This window comes from Furipterus horrens, unplaced genomic scaffold (genome assembly GCF_987537825.1).
Source record: "Furipterus horrens unplaced genomic scaffold, mFurHor1.1.pri manual_scaffold_4, whole genome shotgun sequence".
NCBI lineage: Eukaryota > Metazoa > Chordata > Mammalia > Chiroptera > Furipteridae > Furipterus > Furipterus horrens.
In genome coordinates, this window is record NW_028327174.1 from 139,717,204 (window position 1) to 139,733,430 (window position 16,227).

Here is a 16,227-nt window from a genome sequence, read left to right on the forward strand (position 1 = left end):
TGACCATTTTAATGATGTAGAATATTTTGACTATTTTTAGCAAGTATTTCCTTTGAAAAAGATCTCAGAAAGAAATTCATGTACACATTAGAAAAGAAAGCTTAATTTTAAAATGGCAGAAATTTTGAAAATCAAGAGAAACATGCATTCCTATTATTTTGGGACTGTGTCTTCTAAACTGTGCAAGTCAGACTCAGTCAAGGGATGGAAGACTCGAGAGTTAGTTCATCCAGAGCAAAAATAAAGTTCAAAAAAACTTACTTCAGGTTTACATAAATCCCTAAAAGATGCCAGCATTCATGACTTGGCTTTTTCTTACCAGTGATAATAGGAAACTGCGCACCATCTGAACTGTCTGAGGAAATTTCCAAATGCTGTGAACATGTAATTCTATGCACAGTTCAGTACTTGGTGGCTCACATTTCAGTGCAACAGGTACCTATTGAATAATCAGCAGCTTTGAGAAGCCTTGATGTGTCAGATACAACTCAAAAGTAAAATGGTTAGGGAACAAGGCCGTTGGATATTAATACTACACTTAACCTGAACATTCAGCATACACATTTTCCACCTACCAATCTGCTTTCCCAAATGCCATCACAACATTTACATTTTTATGCGTTCCACAGCAATGACAAATTGTTTTCTAACTGTAGCACCAGATTTAGTATGCAAAAGACACGTTTGCCTCTGCCAACAAATCAATAATTCTCACTAACATCTTCAGAGTTACAACATTTATAAAGTTGCAAAGTGGAGTAAACAAACCATCTGTTTGGCTTTTCCATATGTGTCATGCTTTCTTATTAGCATATTACGATTCATTTAGTAAACAAATTTGGTGATTTCATTCATGTCAAAGTTAGGTCGGAAACTTGAAGATGATTAACATTCCTGGGGCAGGCACATTAATACATTACTTCCTGGGCAAAGTCAAATGACTTCTCAGGAGGATCGCCCCTTGTTGACAAGATGAGACTGTCAATTTTGTTTGCCTGCCACATTAGGGGCCGTAAGGGGATGGCAGGCTCTGAGAGAGGGGCTTCATGTAGGCAGCGTAATTCACTGCGAGTTGAGAAAAGAAGTCTAATTCTGATAAATGGCCGACCCCAATACATCCTATGTGTTATTACAACAGACGTGCCGTATCTGTGTGGTAAATTAGCTAAACCCCTGAAGAGTTTGGTAGGAGCTTATCTTCAAGTGAATAATTTGAATGAAGTGGGAACTGTCTGCGTGACCAGTATGGATGATTTGTTTTATATTGAAAGGGATTGAAGTGACTGAATTTCATACTTTTAATTTTCAAGAATTTGCTTAGCTTTTAAATCTTGCATTTAACATGTACTTCTTTCCTTTTTTGTATTTTTTTAATGTTATTCACCAGAATTTTACATTGAAATTTTTCCTCAGCCAGCAATGGTTTTCAGATCATCTGGAGAAAAATTTTAAACCATAGCTTATAGAACAACTATGAGTTTCCGCAGAAAAACATACTATCAAAAATGTCATTTAATTTACTGGACTGTAAGCATCCTATTATTAATAAATGCTAACATAAAATTTTTGAGCAGTTAAGAACAACAGAGTGTCATAGCAAGCCAGAAAAGAATAGAATTAAATTGGGCAGAAATTTTAATTTTTCTTCTGTCAATTTGGATAGTATTGTTAACTCAGTGTCCCATAATACACTCAATCCTGCCATCTAGATTTTCTAAAATTAGATATAAATTTATCTCTCTGTCCCTATACATACATATATACAAACACTGTGTGTGTGTGTGTGTGTGTGTGTGTGTGTGTGTGTGTGTATTCTGCTATATAAATACACTGAGATCATTCTGGACAATATAATTTGAGGGGTACGTGTGTGAGGAGGGTTGTGGAATGGCAGAGATAAGCAAGAAAATAAAGGCAAAAACTAATCCAAAATGGAGCCTTAATTCCATTGTCATTCTAGGTATTGTAATTGATTATAACATATTTTGTTTCAGTTCACTAAGTTTAGAATGACTCAAAACTGATTAAGAGCTAAGAGTTAGATATTGGACTTTTCATGTAACCTATAGCTTGACTCACTATTCAGTTTTGACTGCCACATTCTGGTTTTCTCATCTGGGCATGAGACTTTCTTTTTAAAAAAATTATTATCTTTTATTATTATTATTATTATTATTATTATTATTATTATTATTATTATTATTATTTCTCTCTCAATGACCTGGTTCTTGATCTTAGAGAGAGGCTAAGTGAGGGAGAGTCAGAGGGAAAGAACATCGATCAGCCGGCTGTCATATGTGACCCAGCCGGGGACCAAACCCGCAACCCAGGCATGTGCCCTGACCAGGAATGGCACCTGCAACCTTTTGGTCTACAGAATGACACTACCACCAACTGAGCCACACTGGCCAGGGCAAGACTTTCTTTTTAAAACAACTCCTCGTGTATCCCAAAGCTAAAATCTCAAAACACTTTTTTTATGTTTTTGTTTTTAATTTTTATCAGTTAAACATTGCATGAAGTCAAACTTGGCATTTGGACAAATTTGGGAAGGGAGATGTGAAGAAAAGCCCAAAGCAGAACCTCCTTTCTCTCTCTATTTACCTGGCTGTGTTTGATGAATTTGGTGTCTTCTGTGGTTGCATGTAAAGTTTTATTTCTTTTATAACTGATAGATAATTGATGTAAGTTTTCATTAAAGAAACAGAAAAAGACTGGTATAGTCTCCTTTAGTTTAGTTAGAGTACTTCCACTTAACATTTCAAAAAATAAGTTTGGTGTTATGACCTCTCCTATATAATAAAGACTTCTTCTTCTTCTTTTTTCTTTTAAGGGTGATCTTCATCTTTAAGAGGTTTTTGGTAAACTCACATTGTGGAAGGAGTAGGAAAGTGTGCAGGGTGTTAGAGGAAACATTGTAATTCTAAGCATAGCCCAAAGTATAGGATTGTTTCATGCCCTAATTGTATAGCAGTTCCTTGCACCACACTGGTTATTAATAGGGAAAGTATTATCCTCTGCTTTATCTGAATTTGCTTAAATATTTTTCTGTTACTTGCTTCCAGTGTTGGGATCATTGTTTTCTACAGTGTAGTTTTGGAAAAGACTAATGCATAATATCAATTGAAAGCAAATAAATATACTTTTAAGTATGTCCCATGTGCAAAGCGTTCTACTTTACTGCAAGAGCCTGGAGGTTGAATCAGATTTAGTATGTGTTATTCTTGAAAGTGACCATGGCTAAATAAGCATGACTGTGCTCATTAAGACCAGGTCCTTATTAAGACCAAGTCTTTACCCTTTCTGCTTACGAACTCATCTCTCTCTATGCCAGTCTTTTTTTTTTTTTTTTCCTGTGAGAGGAATTTGCCTCTGTGTATCACTATTGCCTATGTAATCAAAGCAAGTAGAAATAGCTTCTATATACTGTTTATGTTCTTATAAAATATAAGTTCTAATGCGGATTTTTGTTAACAATTACTTTCCCCTTTTCTGGAGACAAATATTCAAAATACAGTCTTTTCTAGAAAAAACATCTTTCTTTCCGGAGAACTCAAAACTGGTTCCTTTATGGATTCCTTCTTCCACTCACTACATAGAGCTGCATATCACATCCTCTACCAGAGGGCCCTTCAACTTCCAGGGTGCTGTGGTCCTACCATCTTACGATCCTCTTCTCTATATAGCTTATAGTCAGTGGGCAAGAGTTCTTTCTGTTTGTCTTCCATCTTCCCTTTCTTTTGACCTCTTCCATTTTCTGATCCAAATAAACTTGTAAATTGCTATTAACCATATGTCTTTGTATCTCTTCATGAGGACAGTGTTTTGTGACAATTAATTGTTTGGATTGACTGATTCCAGAGTCTTAACACTAGGTCTTTGTTAAAATCAAGTGCTGCCTTTTGTCCATCTTGTGAAAGCTGACCCTAACTTCTTGAGGGACAGAATCAGTACTCTAAAGAATTTAAAGTCTTTTTCCTTTCCCTCCTTCTCTTCTTTTCCTCTTACTACCCCAGTAATACTGTGTGTTTGTTAGAAAATCTCAAAATCTCACAATCATGAGAATCAACCAGCAGGCTTTCCACAGCCCATTCTGCCATCCTTGTTTCAAGTGTTTTGCATATGGTATTTAGGCAGATTATTAAACAAAAATGAAATAGATTAAGAAATGAACATAAAAAAATCAATTCTCTTGAACTGTGGTTGCATAATGGAAATCGACTCCCATGAATGAACCTGTGTACCGAAGTTATGAACAGCAGAGCTAATGCACTGCCATGAGTTCATCTTTATTATTGCATTACACCTGAATCAATTGATAAAGTAGTTTTTTTTTTTAAGCGAAGGATGGCACTTAATTGAATAAAAGTCAATGTAATTATATTAGCAGAGGCCAACAGTACTGCTGACAGCGGAAAAGGGACACTGTTGAACAGAGTGCCAGAGCTGGTTTACACATTTCTGCACATCGTTTGGTTGACAGATATTGAGGGCTGGTACACCGTCTAATTAGATTACAGACTTCTATTGCTGTAAGTGAGAAATGAAGAGAAACATCTCTTCCTGGTAACATGTCGGTGGAGATGTGTAATTTCACAAGTCATTTTAGGAAAGATGTGTCCATCTGGGTGATCAGTGTGTCCTTTTGTCAGTGTTAATTTATTCTTCCTTATTCAGTGTGTCTGTATGTGGCTGTTGTGTATCTGGCTGCTGTTTTCTCAACATCAAATCTAGGAAGTGGTAACTGCAGTTGTGTGAGAAGCAACACAGAGTTCTAGATTACAGTAAATCACAAAATGTGTGCTTGTGAAATTAAGAAATTGGGGAGAGCGTTAAAAATAATAAACAGAGAAAGGTAGGATTTCATGAACTTCTTATGGCTGGCAGATTGTTTTATCAACAGAGTAATAATACAAAGTATAACTCTGTTTCCACATTCTTGTAATAACTCTGGTGGTGTCATACCCTCATGTCAGGGTAAAGACTTCACAGTAGGCATTTCCTGCACTCTGCTTAGCAACCTGTACAGTACTTGGAGTTATCGGCCATCTGACACCAAGGAAATGGGGAGCCTGTGAGAGCAGGGACTGTGGGGACAACTTCTGTTTATCATTCACATATCTGCACACTGCATGCATCTGTGTAGAACTCATTTATGGATGATGCTGATGCTGTGAATTTGTTTTATCTTAATTTGATTTATGATTTTTGGATTGTGCAGCTGATCTGAAAATCACCAAGACAGCATATGAGATGATCGCTTATGACAGAAAATGATTTTGTGATCAGAACATTTTAAATCCCTATTTTATTGTTTAAGTTTTTAAAAAAAAAACAAAAACAGATGTCTAGAATGTGAATTTGTTTTCTCTTTCTCTCTCTCTCTTTCTCTCTCTTTCTCTCTCTCTGTCTCTCATTCTTGCTTTCTTTTGTGATCGATTTAGCAAAAGATTAGAAAGCTGATCTTATTATCACAAGGTAAGCTCAGCCTTCCTAAGCGCAGAATGGAGAGGGCTGTGCCCCTCTTCCCCTTAAAACCCGGAGCGCTGTATATATTGTCTTGTGCGGCAAGGTGGAGAAGTCTTTCTCACCTTCCTTGTCTCTGAAGCACATACCTCTCAGCCACCTCTAAGAAGTGTTTGCCATGCTTGTCACCTAAAGGAGTGACTCATTTTGGTCTTCCATACCTTTTATTTATAATCAAGAGGTCTGTTGAGCTGTAAACTGGCTATTACAGATCATTTCTGTTTTCACGATTACCTCTCGAAGATATAGAGCTTCTGCCATTATTGAGAAGCGTTTGTGTATCTGTAATTTATTTACTGGTTTATTTTTTGGAAGGGTAGCCTTCAAAGGGTACTACTTTTCAAACGTATAAGCCTTTGCAGGTGGAGAGAGGTATATGCCCAAGAGCACTTTAAAAATAAACGGGGGGATGTAAATACAAAGGCAATGTTTCCAGATAGATAACAATGTATCAGGCCTTGTGAATCATGACATCCCTATGGATGCTCTGGGACAAATCCTATCTTTTTTTACACAAGCAAAGCACTCAGTGAGTGGAGTAAAAGTTTTGCTTGTCTAAGAAGTACGGATTCCAGTTGCTAAAATACAGAGACCATATGTTATTATTGTGCTTGATTTTTTTTTTTTGTATTTATTGTGATTTTTATTTCTTTTTGTCCCTTTCAGTTTTCTGTTGTTTAATGTGACTTTTTTAAAAGAGTGGGTGGTTTTCTTTTTAAAGTATCTGTTTTTCAACTTTTGTTTTAAATAATTATATATTTTTAAAATCAAACTGCTTAATGAAAACATTTGCAACTCTAAAATGTAGCGACTTATGAAATTAAATGTTTTATTACTAGATTTAGCTGAAATCCCAAATCATTCTGAGAAAAGGGATTTATGCCAAAGTGTCTATAACCCTATTTCAAATTGCTACTCTATTAAGCTAAGTTTTTCCTACCTAAAACATGAAGTGTAGAAGCGTGAGGGGCAAGATTTCATTATTTTTTAAATTTAAACCTAAATTATCTAGGCCATTTGCTACGTTTAAAGTGGATCATTTTTATACATCTAAATAAGTAAAATGTTTGCTGTAGAAAAAAAGGTTTTTTTAGGTAAATTCAAATTATTGATTTTACACGAGGAAGTTCCCATTCTTTTATCCTACTTAATACATATTTTTAAACCTCTGCTATGAGATTGTCTGTAGCTGATGCTGCTACATAGTAAAGCTAACAGAACAATCATTGAGAAAGGGTGCATGGGTTTGCATTCATCCTACCATTGAAGAATTTTACTCTCTTATAAAAATTATGTTAATGAAAAGCTCCCCTTATTGCACTTCCCGCCACCACTTAGTCCCAAATCCTGAGGATGTAGGGAAATGTTTGCTTTTATAATGGTGCAATTAGCAATGAATGTGCTTATTTGATGCCTAGTGAAAGCTGAATCAATTTTAAAATGCTCTCCTTTTTTCTCACCCCTCTCTGCTCCCTACACACCTACCCTCCCCCCTTCCCTCTTGATTTCCTAGACACAGTGCCAACATAAATCTGCATCGTAAACTGTTGACCAAAGAACTCGATGACATGGGCCTGGACTCATCGCAGCCCTCCCTTAGCAAGGACCTCCGGGACGAATTTTTGATGAAGATCTATGGAGCCCAGCACCCAATGGGGCTTGACGTCAGGGAAGACGCCTCCTCTCCCGCAGGGACGGAAGACTCCCACCTGAACGGGTACGGGAGAGGCATGGCGGAGGACTACATGGTCCTGGACCTGAGCACCACCTCCAGCCTCCAGTCCAGCAGCAGCATCCATTCCTCCAGAGAATCCGACGCAGGCAGTGACGAGGGGATCCTTCTCGACGACATCGACGGGGCGAGTGACAGTGGGGAGTCGGCACACAAGGCCGAGGCCCCTGCGCTCCCCGGCAGCCTAGGGGCTGAAGTTTCAGGATCTCTGATGTTCAACAGCTTGTCCGGGAGCAATGGTGGGATTATGTGCAACATTTGCCACAAAATGTACAGCAACAAGGGGACCCTGAGAGTGCACTACAAAACAGTGCATTTGCGAGAGATGCACAAGTGCAAAGTCCCTGGTTGCAACATGATGTTTTCCTCTGTGCGAAGCCGAAATCGGCACAGTCAGAACCCTAACCTCCACAAAAACATTCCCTTCACTTCAGTAGATTAGGCTCAGAACCGACACTGCAAACGCCAGCTCTCACCAGACGGCCTATGCATTGGAACTGCCAGTCAGTGTGTGCTTGTGTGCTTGAGTGTGTGCGTGTGTGCGTGCACATGTGTGCCTCTCCGTTCACACACACACACTCTCTCACACGTATTTTCTTTTCTTTAGATATAAAAAGATAAACACTAAGTGCTTTTGAAACTTTTTTTCCTGTATAGTTTTGGAAAAGGGGTGGGATCTTTCGGGGGGTGAAAACTAAGTACCCTTTACACACACATACACACACACAATAAAACGTGCAAGTAGCCCAAATTTTGACAGAATAATTCTTGGTCCTCTCCGAAGAGAGTTTGTTGTACCCATGACTGTTGCCTGCAAATAAAATAAAAGGGAAAAAAAGAAAAAAGAAACAAAAAGGAACTTCTAAATAGTTGTCTTTTGTGAACTTTAAGGTTTTGAGAGAATCTTCAACTAAAGCATGGCAGATTCACCTGTAAATATTTAGCCTTGAGAGGCCAATGATGTAAAACAATTGTATTGATGTTGTTTAACTCTTTTGTTTAATTTTTACAGTTACATCCCGCTGTTAGATATGCAGGAAAAAAAATAGTTTTCTGGCTAGCTCTATTCATTTATGTTAGCATTAATGCACATTTAAAAAACAAAAAGCAAAAAACAAAAAAACATGGTCTTGTTTTTACTACCTGCTAGATATAGTGATAAAGAGGTGCTGGCATGCTTTTCAGCACGGATCTGATTTTTTTTAAATGTCCTGTACTAGTACATAAATCCAGTCATGCACTTTTTTTCATACACTACAAGGGGATGTGTAATATCCATGCTTCTTTTTTATCCTTAAACTATTGCCATACTTCAGATAAGTGTCTTTTTTAAAAAACTCACTTGTATAAAAATGGTCTGGTCAGTATAGGGCACAAATGCCAAACAAAAGTATTAGTGTTAACACAAAACTGCCAACTTTGCACAAGTTTCCAGAAAAGAAAATACAATTAGTCACTCAACATAACCACAGGCCAATTTGTTGGCCACCAGAAAACCGCTTTAAAAAAAAACACTTGGTGATTCTTTCAAGTGCCGAATGTTATTAGAATCAACATTGCATCCTTCTTGCTTATATGTTAAGTTACATAAAAGGAAAACAAAATTATGTGGTGTGAAACAGCCAAGGCATTTATTCTTTAGAGGCAGGATAATATTTCAGGATACAAAAGCCCGAATTACTCACTATGGAACAAAGCTGAATACAGTAAAAGAGTGGAACACGTGTCCAAGGACCTAACCCTTATCCTTTAAAAAGAAAAAAGTCTGAACTGAGCTGGTCTGTTGTATGGCTGTCTAATTTGATGCAAGTTCTTCAGTAGTACTATGATTCAGCTCTGTTTGATAGACAAAATCGAAAGACATTTAACAGCAGCCGTACTTGGAAGCTTTGAAAACATGTGCTGAACTTGAATTGAGCAATACTCCTTTCTGAAAAGCCAGAAGAACAGGGGTTTAAAACAGGATCTCTCACTGTTTAGTGTTTTGCACCCCCCCCCCATTTGTTAGGAGTGAAAGCAAGGCTAAAGCCAAGCAACTGAGAGTGAGAAAGAGGGGAGGAGGTGATTCTGCAAACCTTTTTTGTTTTGTTTTGTTTCTGATGTTTACACTTGTTGCCTGAGCTGGTTAACCACATCGGCAGCCTCAGCTACCACAACATACTGACTAAATGATGATATTTACTCAAGTTCAGTCTGCAGCCAAAACCATTAGGGTGTGCATTGCAGACTGTGTTTTGTTGTTGTTTTTTAAGTGAAGAGGGGGAGATAAACAAGGACTATGTTGTCAAACAGTACACAATAATTTCAAGAGAATGTATTTCTTTTCTGCATTAATGGCCTCAAACATTTCTCATTAGTCTAAAAGTTAGAAATATCCCCCTTGTTTTAACTTTTCATGTCATTTTCATTTTTCATATGCTTTGTAATTATTTTTTCTATGTTCACATCAGCATTCACTTCCGTTAAATTCGCCAAAGGAAACTGTTAATATGTTTCTGTTGTTATTATTCCTATAGGATTTATTGTACCTCACAGTATTTATTGTTTCCAAAAAAAAAATCATTAGTTGAGAATTCAGTATTTTTTTTTGTGAAAAGTTCAGAAACAATAGTTTTTAAAGATAAGCTAGATGTGTCTATGAGCTTTATCTTTTCATCTCTTTCAGAGGATGCTATGGCGTTCATTTAATTCTTCATTTGTTCTACAGTGAGGAAAGACCAAAAGTACTTGCAGTACAAAGAAACCTTATTAAACACTATGTCTCTTAAATGACAAATGTTTACGGTAAAAAGCTGAGGAATTAGTAGTAACCATTTTTGTTTTCTTGTACCTTTGAATTTCCCAAAGTCTTAATTGCTTTATTTTGGTGTTTTGTTAAATTGAATAGACAGAGATGTTTTCTTTTGTTTTATACCATATAAGACTCTGTACAGTGTGTTTGTGAAAGATTGAACTAGAATAATGAAAGTTTGTTTGCAAACATTTGGTCCTCTTAGCGTTCTCTTGTGTTGCGCTGTTGCTCCGTTACCAAATGATTCAGTTCAAAGGGTGAGAAAAATACTATCCCAACAAAAGATTATGGAAACACTAGTTTTTGGAGTATGCATAGACAGAATTATATCCAGTTTTATGAAAATAACACATTTTTATTTCAGCAACTTTCTAAAAGTTACACTCTTGGTTGAGATATTTGAACTCATCTTGTACAAAATCAATGTTTAGTCTGTTTAATTTAATGTCAACTGAAAGGTCAGATAGCCCTGGTGAGTGAATTACATAGCTGTCAGCAGGTCACATCAGCAAATGAACCAGGCTTGGAACTAATGTTTGTTACTTGCCACAGACTGGGCTAATGTGAATAGCCAGTTAGAACAAGGCCAGAAGTAGTGAGATTCTCAAAGTAGGATTTTTCTTGCTTGGAAACATGAAAGTGAGCAACTGCATTTTGTCAGAGAAACGGCAATGCATCCTGGACAACTCACCCTTCTTAAGCGTCTCCTCCCCTAGTTGCTACTACTTCTGTGCCTCAAATGCCCAAATGTAACGGTGGCCTTCTAAATGGGTGAATATTTTCCGATGCAAAACCTGTTTGCCTAAAAGTGGCCAGGGGAGTGGATAGAAGTGGTACATAACAGGTACAATGGTGAAATGTATGATGCTTTAGTCCCAGAGTGTCGCTTGTTCTTGGGCAGGTGCCTGAGTGCAGTGTTGAAACTACAAGTCTCGTTAAGATGGCGATCCCATGGTTTATTTGCACACAGGAAGGATAAAGAGATCAGCATTTCCATCACTGAGCCCTTCCTCTTTGCCCATTCCTACTCATTTGCTTTTTCACTGGAGATTCCTGTTGTGAGACAGTTTGTCTCTGGCTGCATCTAATTCTCTGTTGGCTAAAAATTCATGGCGATGCTGACTTCCATCCAAGTGGTTTTCCCCCATTTCATTGATTTTAACCAGTTTCATCACAGGTGCAAAATTAGGTAGTGTTATTAATGTGCATGTTCAGCGGGTGATGTTGATACTTACTGTTTTGATCATTTTAAACTATGTTTTTGTGAATATCAGAGAAGCTTATTCTGCTATAGAGACTATCTGCATGCTATGGAGGGGGTGACAAAGCAGGAAAAGAGATAGGTAATAAGTAATTTGATTTTTTAAGTGTGATAAAAATCTTGACACTCTTGGTTGTGCTATTAATTGTATTGAAATAATTCAACCCAGCATAACACATTTCAGGTCTTAGTCCAGCCACCCAGTTCAGCCTGATGCCTTTTAAAGGTTAAGAGGTGTTAATATTTTCCTTCTCAAGATGATAAACATCTTTTTAAAAGTGTTTTTAGCATAAGGGTGCCACTGTCTTTGCGGTGTATGATTCCTTTACTTGGGAATTTCCAGGCCCTTTCAGTAGGAGCCGGAGGAACTTAACTGGTTAACAGCATTAGTGTTGCATTGCTCTTGGGGGAAAAAAAAAAGCTTTGGCTATATCAACAATGGTCTGTTCCAGAGATGTTCTCCCCATTTTACTCAAGAGAAACCATGCAATAGGTTCTCAACCAAATAAAATAAATGTGATCTTTTGTCCCCTGTCCTCTGTACACACCCCAGATGCATGCCAAGCAGAGAGAATAGGGGCCCTTGGCAATTAGAACATAAAGAAGCCAGTCACCAGATGGAGGTGGACATGTTGCTAAGCAAACAGTTGACCTGAGCAGCCCTGACTTGTACTTGGTCTGTTAGTGTTGGGTTAGATTGACTAACAGAGTAAATAAAATTCAACCGTAAAAAGACACGCTACGTCTGCTATCATAAAGAAACAAATCATCCAGAAAAACTTATATTCTTTCTATCAACACATTACTTTTCTCAAGAATTTTTTAAAAATTATGACCCATATATTTCATTTAAAAAAAATCACTTATATTCCCCCAAACTCGGAATATTAATATTAAAAGAATTTAGTTTTTCTCTCTCATTCTTTGTTTTTTAATGTGAAGGTCTTAACTAGTAAGGAGGGCAATAAAAGGCAGGTGCCAAAGAGACTGGAGGGAATCACAACTTTTCCAAAAGCCCAGTGGATAAGGCATGCTAAGGAAAGGACTGCTACCTGCCCTGTTTGAGGGTAGCTAGAAAAGAAAATAGTTGATGCACTGGAAGTGTTTGTTCAAGAGAGAGGTCTGGTACACCTCTGCCTAGCGGGGGGTGAGATTGTTTAGATTCAGTGCTCTGCCCAGCTCCCCATGACGGGTGTATCACCGAACCCCAGTCTGAGGAAGGAGGAAAGCAAGGACAGCTGCGTGGATTGGCTCAAGTTCCTTAGGGTCAAGAGAACCAACGAGGCAGTTTTTGTGGAGATTTTCTTACCTTTTTTTTTTTGTGTGTGGAGTGGGAAGTGGTGCTCAAGTCCCTTAGAAAGCAAAAATACATGATGAGTCAACCTAGGTTATTAGCTTAGGCTGGTGGTCAAACCTGGCTCTAACCATGACGAGAGGAATAGAACTGAGGGGTAGCCAGCATGGATCTGTTCTTTTCCATCATTATTTTTGCTCAACCCCCATAGCTATGATTGTAATGCTACTTCGCTAAAGTTCTCTTGATCAAAATGTGTGCTCATTTACCTTCCTAAGAAGCATCCCCAAGTAATTTCTTGGCTTTCCCTTCTTCCCTCAAAGCTAAACCATGTGCTGTAGTCTTGCTTATGTCACTATTAAGGCCACATCTGATCTGTCCCAGATTCATTTCCATATTTCCTATAGTTAGAGAGTTGCTCACCGTAAATGATAATTTTCAATTAGTATTATGTAAATCCAGCTGTAAAACTGAGCAGTGAATTAAGTTATCATCACTCTTGCCCAGGCATCCATTCATCCTTGTGTCCATCATCCTTAATTCTCCTCACATCTTGCACAAAGTGATGTTCATGGTCATTCAGCAATAGCTGGACATCAGTACTGTCTTTTGGCATTAGTTGAAAAATCCGAATGCCTAGTAACAGGGAGTTTAAAAATAAGCATTTTTACAAGTACACTGAATCAGATTGGCATTATTGTTCATTATAATGCTATATGTATTTTCGGAGCAATGTATGATAGTCATAAAACTATATTCTTCTCTAAAGCATTGTAAGTTCATATGACCTGTATTGCAAAAAAAAAAAAATCTTTTTTTATATAGAGTATCAAGACAAGGTTCAGTTTGTAACAAATAATGGACCATTACAAAAGAGGAAAGGGAAAAGCCTGGGCTGAGCAGCAAGAAGCTTCAGTTCAATTTCACCTCATATCTTTCTAATAACTTACTTGTCACTTTATTACCTTCCAGTAATGTGAACGCTGCTGACAAGACTGTCACACTAACGGCAGACAACACCCTCTCTGCTTCAGCCCCAGCTCTCCTGGCTACTTATTGCCCTGGCCCTGAAGGGACACAAACTAATAGTGTGCTTTCCAGTTCAGCACTTGGCCATCAAATATAAAAGGATGCGTAATTGCCTGTTTATCCCTTGTGAAGGGGAAATTGAGTACAAGGGCTAGGCTTTCCCACTGAGCTCCCTGAGGTACAAACATTCACAATCTGTCTCTCTCCCCCAGCCCCACTTCCACCTCTCCCTCCCCTCCCGCCACTAAGGCTCTCACACACCTACCAAACTGCGTCTTTGGTAAGCCCACGGCTGCCTCTAGATGTCCTCTCCAGCTATTAAGTGGACGGTAACAAGATAATTTTTTAAGTAAAGGGTCAGTAGAAAGAGATGCTGGCTGTGACAGCATCCTTCACATCTTTGGAACTTAAGTATTGCAATTGCATGCCCATCCGTTTGGAGAGTACTGGGTGTGGTCCTGTAGTTAGAGCCAAATTTCCCACAAGTCCATGGCATATGCAGGATTAGAATTGCCCCATATTCTGCAAAGAAAGCATTAAAATATATTTCTCCCCTTCAAAAAGTTCACATAAAGAAATTGTACATGGTGGTAAAAAAAAAAAAAAGTTACTGTTTTTACCTTTAACAACCAACCATTGGTCTAAATGTACACATATATCTCGCAACCTCCAAATCCATAGTGTAACATGACAAACTTAACTAACCTTCATTTTGTTAAACTGGGCTGACAGTCTGAAAAATAAAAGGCATGGGGATTTTGGCTTTAATCACTAAAACAGAGACTACCCTATACATAAAAGTTAAGTTTTCCACTTCGGGAGAATTTTTGTAAGTACAAGTAGAGTGACCTTTACAAAACCAAATAACGAGGGGACAAAAGGTACCAAGGAAGAACACGGGAAAATGTTACATTCCAAAATACCTCGAGTCCAAATAATGTGGAGGCATTGTATTGGCTGCTATTTTTGTATATTGAACTACTCAAAGAGTGGTTGAAAAGTGGCTAATTAGTGACGAAATGAGTGCAGGGTCTATTTGTGGATCGTCCATATGGAACCCGGGGACTCCACACTTCCCATTGTCCTGTAGCAGGTCTGACAGACACTGCTGACCTGGGCCACAGCAGTCACACTTCAAATATACCTGTCAGCCAAATAAGACACATGTAAGTGTCATCTTTGATGTGGACTTAGGGAAAGAGAACAGCAGCAGATGTAGAGAGAGACAACTTAACAGGTTTCATTTGACAAACCTGTGCTAAGTAACTTTCTCAACCAGTGTGAGCACTGGGAAGAAAAGCACTTTGAGCAAGTATTCTTGGGGTCAGAGAAAAAGCAGTCGACCTGATGTTTTTTGAGTTCCTTGAGTATGTGTATATTACAATCACTTCTCAAACATCACATTAGAAACTTTAATTAAAAACTCAGTTGCCAAAATTGCACAGATTCTGCTAATATTAGTAGCATTTCCCCCTTTAAAGAACAGAGGTGCTTAAGGATATTTCTAATTTTTTTAATGCTTTTTTTTAGCTTCATTTTTTAAAGAATCTTTGAACAGAAGGAAGAGCAGAAAAGGGTATTTTAACAAAAATGGAGAGACATAGATAGTATAAAAATATATTTCTTCGAAGAGAGAGAGTATCTAAGTGCTATACCAAGACTTTATAAGGCTTCCCATTGCCAAATGTGATGTTGAAATAATGCACAAGTAAGATGGCAAATCAATCCATTACTAGCCGGCTCTGTCCACTTCTGTTATGGAACGCCTGGACTGAGAGGTGACTAGGGAGCCCCTGAGGGTGTGAGAGAGCTCCATTTATCTGGTGCTGAAAATGTTCCCCTAAAGAAGGGGAGAAACCCCTGCCCCCTTGGTAGTCCCCCTGCAGTGTGAACTGACCTGGCACCGTTTCTGTAGGAGCCTCGCTGCCTGCCTTTTCCATGCTAGGAGACGAAGTATTTCCTGCCCGTGAGAAGCATTGATTCATGAGGTATGATGCTCTTGAATTCCCAATGTGCTGAGTTAATAGGTTCACTTGAGATGTATAAACCAAGGTTGATTGTTTATTTTTTTTCATCTAGTACTCAATTTGGAGCGTTTTGCATGTCTTTGTACAGAGTAATCCATCCCTCTCATTGCCTATCTTAATCTCCCCTGACTTTTCCATTATCTTTCCACTCCCTTCCTTTGCTCTTCTGATCTCACCCACCCCCTTAAAATTTTTTTTTTCTGAAGCAAGAAGGTAGAACACGCCTTCATCCTGATTTTGATCACTTTGGAAACATTTGTGTGTTCTACCCTGTCCAGGGTTTACATAACGTGAATTAAGTGAATGAATGAGATGTTCTAGTATTATATATTAACCTGATACGACTATCGAAGATTTATAATATATGGTGCACTTGCTTTCCTGTGCAAACTTTGGTTCAGCTGCGCTGCAGAGAATCTTACCATTTTCCTACTGATGCCAGTATGAAAAGTGCAGGAGAGCTAACTGTGGGTACATGGAGGTCAGAGGGGGAGCAAGGTGGAGAAACCAGGAAAAGGCTTTGCTCTGAGGCTGCCTGGGCCTTTCCTCAAAGGTGCAGGAGAGCTG

General features: G+C 38.3%; 1 protein-coding gene across 1 annotated transcript in view; it reads left to right on the plus strand.

Moving 5' to 3' along the window:
• Nucleotides 1-7,934, plus strand: part of BNC2 (basonuclin zinc finger protein 2) — a 438,326-nt gene extending 430,392 nt beyond the window's left edge. Inside the window, exon 7 of the mRNA XM_090274080.1 lies at nt 7,040-7,934. Within this exon, the coding sequence (XP_090130206.1) occupies nt 7,040-7,700 (661 nt within the window). The 3' untranslated portion in view covers nt 7,701-7,934. The remainder of the gene's footprint in view (nt 1-7,039) is intronic.
• The last annotated feature ends 8,293 nt before the right edge of the window (nt 7,935-16,227 follow it).